Source organism: Lissotriton helveticus, chromosome 7 (assembly GCF_964261635.1).
Source record: "Lissotriton helveticus chromosome 7, aLisHel1.1, whole genome shotgun sequence".
Lineage (NCBI taxonomy): Eukaryota > Metazoa > Chordata > Amphibia > Caudata > Salamandridae > Lissotriton > Lissotriton helveticus.
Window position 1 is genome coordinate 16,960,462 of NC_136068.1, and position 12,277 is coordinate 16,972,738.

Genomic DNA, 12,277 nt, shown 5'->3' on the forward strand with positions numbered 1-12,277 from the left:
CCGGGTGAGGTGAGGCCTTCACCCACACAAAGCTGGGTGAGTATCACATTGAGGAAATGCCTCCATGTGATCTAGCTAATATGCTTTTTCTAATTATGCAAAATGCCAAGTATTCATGCATGTGTGTTTGTCTTTACTGTGTATTCACGTGGTTTGTTCTGTGTACTTAAGTATTGTTGTAATTAAATAAGACTTTTTGTCTTTTCAATAGGAAGAAGCCAGTTCCTTCTTCCTCCAGTGGGCAAGGCTCCTACCAGATATGTAACTTTTCAAGTACATCTATTGATTGATCTGTTGACTAAAATGAATTGTTTTTCACTGAACTTATTCTGTGTATTTGCAGTAGCCAGTTTAGGTCCTGAAGAAAGCTGGGGCAATGCCCCGACAGCTGAAACATGTCGACCGTTGTACATTGCGCTTCAGGGTAGTCTTACTACCCAGCGTGTTTTTAACTGTAGACACCTGGATTCCCTTTTCAATGCCACAAGGATCCACGTAGCCTATTTTATCCATTTTTCACTAGCAATCGAGCACTGCACTTTTTTCACATTAGTCTAGGTTCAACACTAGAGCTAGACTACTGACATCCACTTGCGCCCCGGCACTATCTGGTCGGTCGCATGATGGATTGTCTAAATAATTCCCACATGACGCAACTTCCACCATATCGGTGGTCTGATGGGAATCATTCTAGCCCTCTGTGCTTTTAACAACATTATGCGCTCTACCGCATTTCTTTTCAAGAGTACTTCTTTTTACACAGTCATCCTACTGGATCACAGTCCGGTTCAGACACACACTATCTCCAGACCTGGTCTGCTTTATTGTGTATTGTAGCTTGTGAATAGGGGTATGAGCAGACAGGTCTTTAAATATTCCCCTTGACCCTCCCCCACCCTTGTTTTTTCTAATAACTCATATTAGACCTTAAATAAACATGTGTATCCATCGGTTACATTAAATAACGTAATAAGCTGTAACCGGTTAGTGAAATGGGAAATAAATATTAAAAATTAGGATATTTTGCTGTTTCTGCTATGCCTCTGACTGCGCCCACTGACCCAATCCACAGGTTATTCCCGCCCTCTGATTCTCTGTCCATAGTTCCCCAACTTTTTTTCTCCCACTTCAACCACTGCTGCAACCTGTGCTTGGCTACATGTCTGTTATATGTACATACATCTTTATGGTATGAACCCCTCCTCGGCTCCCGACATCACCATAGCCATCCCTGACGGCTACAAGATCACCCGCAGGGACCGCACCAACGGACCCGGAGGAGGAATCGCCATCGTTCAGAGAAACACTCTTAGAATCTCTACCAGCTCCAACGACACGCTTCTCACCACCGAACACCTGCCCTTCCAGATCCACACTGACCCCAACACCACCCTCAGAGGAACCCTCATCTACAGACCAGCCGCCCCCCCGGACGCGGTTCAGCGCTCCATCGCCGACTTCGTCAGCACGCACTCCCTTGCGTCCATGGACTACATCCTCCTTGGAGACCTAAACTTCCAGCTTGAGAACACCAACACTAGCAACTCCACCACCCTGCTCGCCAACCTCGCCAACCTTGGACTCAAACAGCTCATCACTACTCCCACCCACTCCGCCGGACACACGTTTGACCCCATCGTCTCACCCAGCAACCACGTCACCTTCAGCCACAACACAAACTTCACAGGACTGACCACCGCTGCGTCCACTTCACCTTCGAGAAGCCCACCATTCACCACCACACACAACGAGCCCTTCACTACAGCTGGAGCAAAGTCACCGAAGACCAGCTAGCCACCACCCTCCCCCGAAACCCACCTACGGACACTACTGACACCAACTCCATCGCCCTCAAACTCAGGCAATGTATCAATGAGTGCGCCAACACTCTTGCCCCAATCAAGAAGCCCTCAAACAGATGCACCGACAGAAAAGCCATCTGGTTCACCGCCGACCTCCAAGCATCCAAACAGGCCTGCCGTAGGCTCGACAAGAAGTGGCACCACGAACAGACTCCAGACAGCAACTCAGCATACAAGAGCGCCATCCGCAGACACCACCAACTCCTCCGTACCGCCAAAAGGACCTCCTTCAAAGAGCGCATGACAACAAGGCACACAACAGCAAAGAGCTCTTCAACATAGTGAAGGAACTCTCCAACCCCAGCTCCAATGACATCCCGCCTTCACAAGACCTCTGCGACTCTCTAGCCACCTTCTTCCACCGCAAGATCGCAGACATCCACGACAGCTTCAGCAACCAGGACCCTCCGTCAGACACAGACACCTCAGACGCACTGCCCCACAGCCACCCCGACATCGACCCCCTGCTCTCCTGGACCCACGTCAACGACGAAGACACCATTAAAATCATGAACACCATCCACTCTTGTTCACCATCCGACCACTATCTGCACCACATCTTCAACAAAGCAAGCTCCACCATTGCATCCCATCTCTGCAAGATCATCAACAGCTCCTACAAGACAGCCACCTTCCCGGAGAGCTGGGAGCACGCCGAGATCAACTCCGTAATCAAGAAACCCAAAGCTGACTTCAGGGACCGCAAGAACTTCCGTCCTATCTCCGTCCACCCGTTCCCGGCGAGAGGCATTGAGAAGATCATCAACAGACAACTGACCTCCTTCCTCGAAAATAATCCGGATTGCGCAGCAACCACAGCACCGAAATAGACTTCGTCGCCGCAACCGAAGACATCAGGGCCATGATGGACAACAGAGAAACTGCGGCCCTCATCCTCCTGGACCTCTTGGCCGCCTTCGACACCGTCTGCCACCACACCCTACACACACGCCTCCACAACGCAGGAACCCATGACAAAGCACTGGACTGGACCATCTGCTTCCTCCCTGGCAGAACCCAGAGTGCCCGCCTCCCCCCTTTCCACTGTAAACGCAACAAGATCATCTGCGGCATAACCCAAGGATCGTCCCTCAGCCCTACACTCTTCAACATCTACATGGCACCGCCCGCCAACATCGCCAAATCACACAACTCAACATTGTCTCCTACACCGACGACACCCAGCTGATCCTCTCCCTCACGAAGGATCCTACCACCGCCAAAACCAACCTCCACGAAGGATTGAAGGCCATCGCCGAATGGATGACAATCAGCCACCTGAAATTGAACTCGGACAAAAAGGAGGTCCTCATCATTGGATCCACCCCCTGTGCCTGGGACAACTCATAGTGGCCGCCCACACTGGGAGCTGCACCGACGCCCACCAACCACGCACACAACCTGGGAGTCATCCTAGACTCCGCATTGTCAATGACCCAGCAAGTGAACGCTGTCTCCTCCTCCTGCTTCAACACCCTCTGCATGCTCCGCAAGATCTACAGATCGATCCCCACCGGTGCCAGAAGGACAGTCACGCAGGCCCTTATCACCAGCAAACTGGACTACGGCAACGCTCTCTACGCAGGAACATCAGCCAAACTCCAGAAATGACTGCAACGCATACAGAACGCCTCTGCATGCCTCATCCTTGACATCCCCCGCCACAACCACATCACAGCCCCCCTAAAAGACCTACACTGGCTCCCCATCAACAAGAGGATCACCTTCAAGCTCCTCACCCACGCTCACAAAGCCCTTCACAACACCGGACCAGTGTACCTCAACGAACGCTTCACCTTCTACACCCCGACCCGCCAGCTTCGCTCCGCTGACCTCGCCCTCACAACCATCCCCCGCATCTGTTGAGCAACTGCCGGTGGCAGGTCGTTCTCCCACCTCGCCGCCAAAACCTGGAAGACCTTCCCTATCCGCCTTCGACACACCCAGGACTCGCTGGCCTTCAGGAGACTCCTCAAGACCTGGCTGTTCGAGCCGAAGCAGCACCCCTCCCCCCCAAGCGCCTTGAGACCCTCATGGGTGAGTTGTGTGCTCTACAAATGTAATGATTGATTGATTGGTAAGAATATGTGTGACTTTTTGGAGAGTTTATGAGTAGGATCTTGGTTACCGACTGTACATATGTATTTATAGATTCATTATAATGCACTCACTGAAGGCTGTGCTTGGTTTCCTTTCTCCACGTTCTCATAGTTTACTGCAGATTCATAGATGGCTCTGGGGATACAGCCTGGGGTTGCATCTGAAATAAAAGACCACATTATATTGCACCTGATTTTTCACTGCTTTATACTTTGAAATGGGACTTTGAATAGACTCTTACCATTTGCTTTCTTTGCGCGTCTCTCATAGAAGAGAACCACACCAAGGACAGCGACGACAGCACCGAGGAGCATCCCTGAAGCCACCGCCAGGGTGACCCACCAGCTAGAACAAGAGGCATCTGAAGCAGGAGGAGCCCCAGAAGAAGAGAGACAACCTGTGAGTGGCAGGCTCCTCCGGCTCTTGGCAGGTGCAGGAAGAATGTAGAAAAAAAGAAGAACAAAAGGAGTAGAGACAAAGGTCTAAGAGAGTCTTTAAACACACCAGTATTTTTGATTAAAGGTCCTGAGCTGGTTATCGTCACTCCTCAACAGCAGTATATGATTTGTCAAAATTTGATAGTTGAAATGGTCTTAGGATTTGCATTATTATGGAAAATGTTTCTGAATAATGAATTTAATAATGGATCCAACCTGGTAATAATAACCTCACATGAACACAATTGATTTTTTTTTAAAATAATGTATAACAGTATGTTTATTAATGTACCTTTGTGGCCACATTTTGATGAAATGTCCATTTTATTTAATATGGATGTGGTTTTCTGCTCACTCCTCTTAATTGCCCCCGCCCAACCTGTTCTATATGTGTATCTTTCCCTATGCAGCTTTGCACATGAAGACTAAATTATGTCATTGTAAATATCCTAAATATGCATGAATTGTGAATAAACTTTCTAGTGTTTCTAATGTTACAAATGCCCAAGGTCCTTCCACAGAAGTTCCATTACTGGGCTCTTCCGTTGGTACATAGTCCATTGTCCATTAGTGGGCTTAGAGCTCTTCCACTGGTGCATAGTCCACTGAAGTTCCATTACTGGGCTCTTCGACTGGTGCATAGTCCATTGTTCATTAGTGGGCTTAGAGCTCTTCCACTGGTGCATAGTCCATTGTCCATTACTAGGCTTAGTGCTCTTTCACTGGTGCATAGTTCATTGTTCATTACTGGGCTTAGCTCTCTTCCGCTAGTGCATTGTCCATTGTTCATTACTGGACTTAGCGCTCTTCCACTGGTGCATAGTTCATTGTTCATTACTGGGCTTAGCTCTCTTCCGCTAGTGCACAGTCCATTGTTCATTACTGGGCTTAGCTCTCTTCTGCTAGTGCATAGTCCATTGTCCATTACTGGGCTCTCCCACTGGTGCATAGTCCATTGTCCATTACTGGGCTTTGAGCTCTTCCACTGGTGCATAGTCCATTGTCCATTACTGGGCTCAGCACTCTTCCGCTGGTGCATAGTCCATTGTCCATTAATGGGCTTAGCGCTCTTCCACTGGTGCATAGTCCATTGTCCAATACTGGGCTCAGCACTCTTCCGCTGGTGCATAGTTCATTGTCCATTACTGGGCTTTGCTCTATTCTGCTGGTGCATAGTCCATTGTCAGTTACTGGGCTTAGCCTATCCCACTGGTGCATAGTCCATTGTTCATTACTGGGCTTAGCACTCTTCCACTGGTGCATAGTCCATTGTCCATTACTGGGCTGAGCATTCTTCCACTAGTGCATAGTTCATTACTGGGCTTAGCGCTCTTCCACTGGTGCATAGTCCATTGCATTCTTTCACTAGTGCATAGTCCATTTTCCATTACTGGACTTAGAACTCTTCTGCTGGGGCATGGTCTATTGTCAATTACTGGGCTAACCTTTCTTCCACTGGTGCATAGTATATTGTCTGTTAGTGGGCTTAGCGCTCTGCCACTGGTGCGTAATCCATTGTCCATTACTGGCCTTAGCACTCTTCCAATGTGCAAACTCTACTGTCCATTACTGTGCTCATCGCTCTTCCACTGATGCCCAGTCCATTGTTCATTACTGGGCTCATCGCTCTCCAACTGCTGCATAGACTATTGTCCATTACTGGGCGAAGCGCTGTTACACTGGTGCATAGTCGATTGTCCATTACTGTACTCAGCGCTCTTCTGCTGGTGCATAGTCTAGTGTCCATTACTGGGCTTAGAGCTCTTCCACTGGTGAATATTCCAGTGTCTATTACTGGGCTTAGTGCTCTACTGCTGGTGCCCAGTCCATTGTTCATTACTGGGCTCATCGCTCTTCCACTGGTGCATAGTCCATTGTCCATTACTGGGCTTAGCTCTCTTCCACTGGTGCACAGTCCATTGTCTAATTACTGGGCGAAGCGCTGTTACGCTGGTGCATAGTCGATTGTCCATTATTGGGCTTAGTGCTCTTCCGCTGGTGCATAGTTCATTGTTCATTAGTGGGCTCAGGGCTCTTCCACTGGTAGATAGTCCATGTCCATTACTGGGCTTAGGGCTACTAATGCGTGGCACTTTAAGTTAACACACCCCCGTCAAATGATACAACAACGACAGTTCTGCAATTTGGATGGACACAGAGAGCTGTGTCCATCTTGCCTACAACGCGAGTGGTCGCTCCCCTCTCTTCCTCCCTCACCCTTCACCTGTGGTATCGTAGCGCTGACCTCTGCATCTGCCTTTCAGCTAGCGCGCAAGTTTGTTTAAATATCATCATAGCGCTTTGGCTGACTGTAGCGCTGACCTCTGCATCTGCCTTTCAGCTAGCGCGCACGTTTGTTTAAATATCATCATAGCGCTTTGGCCGACTGTAGCGCTGACCTCTGCATCTGCCTTTCAGCTAGCGCGCACGTTTGTTTAAATATTATCATAGCGCTTTGGCTGACTGTGCATTGTTTTACATTTGCTGTGCATTACCTGTGATAATATTGACTGTGTTTTATTCGAGACTGGGTCACTACTTGCCCTGTCTCCGCGCTCGAACCCGCTCCCACCACAACAGTATCTGTAACATATTTTGGACCTCATAGCGCCCCATTGCTCGTTGTTGTTGTTGTTGCGGCCATTTTCCTGGTTGACCCGAGCCCTCCCTCGACCTCGCTCCCGCCTCCCAGCTGCCCCTCCCACGCTCCGCCCCCCTCCACCTCTCCACTTATGACAGATGCACCAACGCGCAGCGTCCACGCGCTACGGCCGCGCCGAAGGTGCGCCAAAGGTAAGCCCGTCTACGCCCGTCGCGCCTGGCCCGCGCCCAGCGCCAGACCCCCTGGTCCCCGCAATGCCCAGCCCATTCGCATCACTTACGATGCCACCACCCTCCAAGCCCTTAACCCCGGCCGTTCCCCCAACTGCGTCCAAGCCGCTCCTGGACACACCCATGGACCCTTCTCTTGCAACTCCTGCAAGTTCGACGGCACCAAAACCAACTCCCCATCCACTAACACCAAACAGAGATTTGACACCAACCACCTTAAATGCGTCCTGCTCAACACCCGCTCGGTCCACAGACACGCCATCGACCTCTGGAATCTACTAGACACCATCTCACCGGACGTCGCCTTCCTAACAGAAACATGGATGAACGCCTCTTCTGCCCCAGACATCACCATTGCTATCCCGGAAGGATACAAGATCATCCGTAAGGACCGCGTCAAGGAAACAGGAGGAGGCATCATATCGTCCATAAGAACTCCATCCACATCTCAACCAGCTCAGACGTCAACCTTGCCAGCGCCGAACACCTCCACTTCCAGATCCACACCGACCCCAAGACCACACTCAGAGGCACCCTCCTCTACCGGCCTCCAGGACCCCGTGCACAAATCAGTGACGACATCACAGACTTTATCACGCCACACGCCCTCCCCTCCGAGGACTACATTCTATTGGGAGACCTCAATTTCCACCTGGAAAAGAGCAATGACAGCAGCACCACCACCCTTCTGGACAATCTCGCCAACCTCAGACTCAAACAACTTGTCACTACCCCCACCCACATCGCAGGTCATACACTCGACCCCATCTTCACCTCCAGCAAACATGTCTCATTCAGTCACACCACAGCTCTTCACTGGAAGGACCACAGCTGCGTTCACTTTATCTACAATAAGACCACAATCCACAACCATCCTCAACCCACCCTGCGAAGAAACTGGAACAAAATCACCATCGACCAGATCTCCTCATCGCTTCGTCCAAACCCCCCCGCCCACTCCTCAAACCCCGACCAAGCAGCCATTAACCTCACCCAATGGCTATCCAACAGCGCCGACATCCTAGCACCGCTGAAAAAACGTCAAATCAAACTAGGCAGCAAAAACGCTGGTTCAACGATAATCTTAAGAAATCGAAGAAACTCTGTCGCTCCCTCGAGAAGGCCTGGAAAAAAGACCCAAACACCAGCACCAGGGACGCCTTCAAAAACGCCACCCGCATACACCACCAACTAATCCGGTCTGCCAAGAAAGCCGCATTCAAAGACCGACTAGATAACAACGCCCACAACAGCAAGGAATTATTCAACATCGTCAAAGAATTTACCAACCCATCAGCCAACTCCAACGACATCACCCCCTCCCAAGCCCTCTGCGACTCCCTAGCTTCCTTCTTCCACAACAAAATCGCAGACATCCACAACAGCTTCGACAACCGACCCGGAGACCAACCCACCCAACCTTCTGCAGGACCCTCACCCCCCTTGAACATCCTTAACGACTGGAACCCAATCTCCACTGAGGACACCATCCACCTGATGAACTCCATCCACTCAGGTTCCCCAACTGACCCATGCCCGCACCACATCTTCAACAAAGCAGACTCCATCATAGCACCACACCTCCGAGATGTCATCAACTGCTCCCTCAACTCCGCCACCTTCCCGGAAAGCTGGAAACACGCAGAACTCAGCGCCCTTCTGAAAAAACCCACAGCTGACCCCACCGAACTCAAAAACTACCGCCCCATCTCGCTTCTTCCATTCCCGGCCAAAGTCATCGAGAAAGCTGTCAACAACCAGCTCGCCACCTTCCTTGAAACCAACAAATCCCTCGACTCCTCACAGTCCGGCTTCCGAGCCAAACACAGCACTGAGACCGCACTTATCGCAGCAACAGACGACATTCGAACTCTACTGGACAATGGAGACACAGTCGCCCTCATCCTCCTCGACCTCTCCGCTGCCTTCGACACAGTCTGTCATAGCACCCTTCTACAGCGCCTCAGAAACGTCGGAATTCAAGGAAAAGCACTGGAATGGATCACCTCGTTCCTCACCGGAAGAACCCAAAGAGTCCGCCTCCCACCATTCAAGTCAGAGGCCTCCGAAGTCATCTGCGGCGTGCCACAAGGATCGTCACTCAGCCCCACCCTCTTCAACGTCTACATGAGCCCCCTGGCGGCCATCGCTCGCCAACACAATCTCAACATCATCTCCTACGCTGACGACACTCAACTGATCCTCTCACTCACCAAAGACCCTAACACCGCCAAAACCAACTTACACGAAGGAATGAAAGAAGTAGCAGAGTGGATGAAGCACAGCCGTCTGAAACTGAACTCAGACAAAACAGAAGTCCCCATCTTAGGCACCTCCCCCTCCGCCTGGGATGACTCTTGGTGGCCAGAGGCCCTTGGAAAAGCACCCATCCGGACGGACCACGCACGGAACCTGGGCGTCATCCTGGACTCCTCACTCTCGATGACCAGACAAGTCAACGCTGTCTCATCATCTTGCTTCAACATTCTTCGCATGCTCAAAAAAACATTTCGCTGGATCCCCACCGAAACTAGAAAAACGGTCACCCACGCACTGGTCACGAGCCGCCTGGACTACGGAAACACCCTTTACGCCGGTACCACCGCAAAACTCCAGAAAAAACTCCAACGCATCCAGAACGCTTCAGCCAGGCTCATACTAGACATCCCACGTAAAGAACACATCTCCTGAGAAACCTCCACTGGCTCCCCATAAATAAGAGGATTACTTTCCGCCTCCTAACCCACGCACACAAAGCACTTTACGAACTTGGACCCGAATGCCTCAACACACGACTGTCCTTCTACACCCCCTCACGTCAACTACGATCCTCCAACCAAGCCCTTGCCACTGTACCTCGCATCAACAAAACCACCATGGGAGGTAGATCCTTCTCCTACCTAGCAGCTAAAACCTGGAACTCACTTCCCACTCACCTTCGCCTTTCTCAGAACCACCTAGAATTCAGAAAGCAACTTAAAACTTGGATATTCGACAAGTAATTCCCCACCCTTCCTCAAGCGCCTTGAGACCCTATGGGTATGTAGCGCGCTATATAAATCTCTTAACTTGAACTTGAACTTAACTTATGGTAGGGATAAGAAACAGTACCTTAATCCACAGTACTTAGTCCTCTGTGGGTGGCCGGTGAGAATGTAGCTCGTCCCTCGCAGCGGGAGAGCTGCTCGGTATTTAAAGGGCCTCCTGACCCAGGTGAGCATCGTTGGAGGCAGCAGAAGAGCCGCAGGGTGCACTGAGACCAGTAGTCCTGGTCCCCCATTGAAACATGGCTATAGGGGAGAGGGAGCAGGTACCTTAGGAGCAGTGGTAGTAGAAATGTTCTTGGCCTTTGGACAATCAACATCCCTTGTCCAATGGTTCTTTAGTTTACATAATTAACACCATGTTTTTTTTTTTTTTTTGGGACTCAACCCCAGATGCAGGTTTTTGGGGCCCTTCTGAAGATTCCGTTTTATCTTTACACTTGTCCCTACCTTTATTCTGGGGTTTAGATGAATCTTGTTCCTTCTGGTCACCTCCATTACCATGGCTTTTCTGCTTGACCCCGGGGTGGACCCATTTGTCTGCCTTCTTTTCCGGTTCTTGGGGAGAGGTCAGATCAGAGTCCACCAGGTACTGTTGCAGTAGTTGGTTCTGAAAGTTATTAAGGATATGCTCCCTCATTATCAAATTGTACAATCCTTCATAGTCCTTTACCTTGCTTCCATGAAGCCAGCCTTCCAGAGCCTTAATAGCACTGTCTACAAAGTCTACCCAGTCCTGGGTGTGTGCTTCTGGGTTTCTTTGAATGGAGTCCTATACGGTTCAGTGGTTAATCCAACCCCATCTATGAGAGCACTCTTCAGTACTGAGTAATTGTCAGCATCTTCTTCTTTAACAGCGAGGAGCATATCTCTACCTTTGTTAGCAAAGGAGAGCCACATGATTGCTTCCCACTGCTCTTGAGGGAGCCTCTGAACCTTGCAGTCCATCTCCAAAGCAGTGATCCATTTATGGATATCATCCCTCTCCTGGTAAGGAGGAACTATCCTGCTCAGGTTCCTATTGTCAAAAGAACTTTCTCTGAATCTAGGGACACTGTTGCCGCCGCCATTGGAATAAAGTCCCAATTTCTTCCTAGTCTTCTGTTCTTCCAGGGACTCTTTTTCAAGGGACAACTGCTCTTGTCTGAGCCTAGCTTTCTCAAGTTTGAAAATTTGGTATTCCCTTTCCAAAGAGTTGTCCTACTAGATATCGAGGTCCCTATGGAAGTGCCTGAAGCATTGGATTCAATAGAGGAGGACCGAGACCTCCTTGGTCTGTTCTGAACCCTCCCAGGGGAACAAAGGGAATGTCCTATTTGCTTTCTGCACTATGCACCTATTCCCTGAGGGGTCAGAGGTTAGCAGGTTGGGCTCATTAGATTCCACTTGCCCATACTCTGAATTGAGGTCACTAGAGGACCCAACGGTGCTCCCTCTTCAAGAGTATCTCCACCCACATGAGCCTGTTCATCTGCCTCTCCTGGATTTTTGTCATCCTGGTGCAGCAGTTCAAAGAGCAGCTTCATGGTGGGGTTGCAAACTGTTTTTATCTTCCTAAGGCTACACAGGGTCCTTTGCTTCTGGAACTTTAGACCACTGTACTTAGTAGACTTGGGTACACTGGTCTCCCAACTAAAGACATGGCTGTAGGTGTAGTGAGGTGTTGCACCTACTTACCCTCGTGGAATCTAAACTCCCTGAGGTTGGAGAAAGGGTTGTGCCAGACTTTTAACTACTCAACTCTAAGTTCAGTAGAACTTACTAATTCTAAGCTGTATTATATGTGCTTAATATTTAGTGATTGTTTTTCAATTAATCCACACCAAGATTAGCTGGAAAAAAATGCAGTCTTGAATCTCAATCGCTGCAGACTAATATAGGAGGCTGGCTTAATATATGGTGCTCACTTACGGAAGCACTAATCCTTACTACCCTTATGGTGATTTTAGTGGTCTTAGACAACCTTAGAAAGCTCTTTAAACTGTAGTTTTGGAGAATAGCC

General features: G+C 49.8%; 1 protein-coding gene across 1 annotated transcript in view; it reads right to left on the bottom strand.

Annotated features, from left to right (window-relative positions):
* Positions 1-4,018: 4,018 nt before the first annotated feature.
* LOC144768889 (uncharacterized) overlaps positions 4,019-12,277 on the bottom strand; it is a 96,967-nt gene continuing 88,708 nt past the window's right edge. The window contains exons 3-4 of the mRNA XM_078652902.1: positions 4,204-4,359; positions 4,019-4,122 (exon numbers count right to left, since the gene is read on the bottom strand). Coding sequence (XP_078509028.1) covers positions 4,019-4,122; positions 4,204-4,359 — 260 coding nt within the window. The remainder of the gene's footprint in view (positions 4,123-4,203; positions 4,360-12,277) is intronic.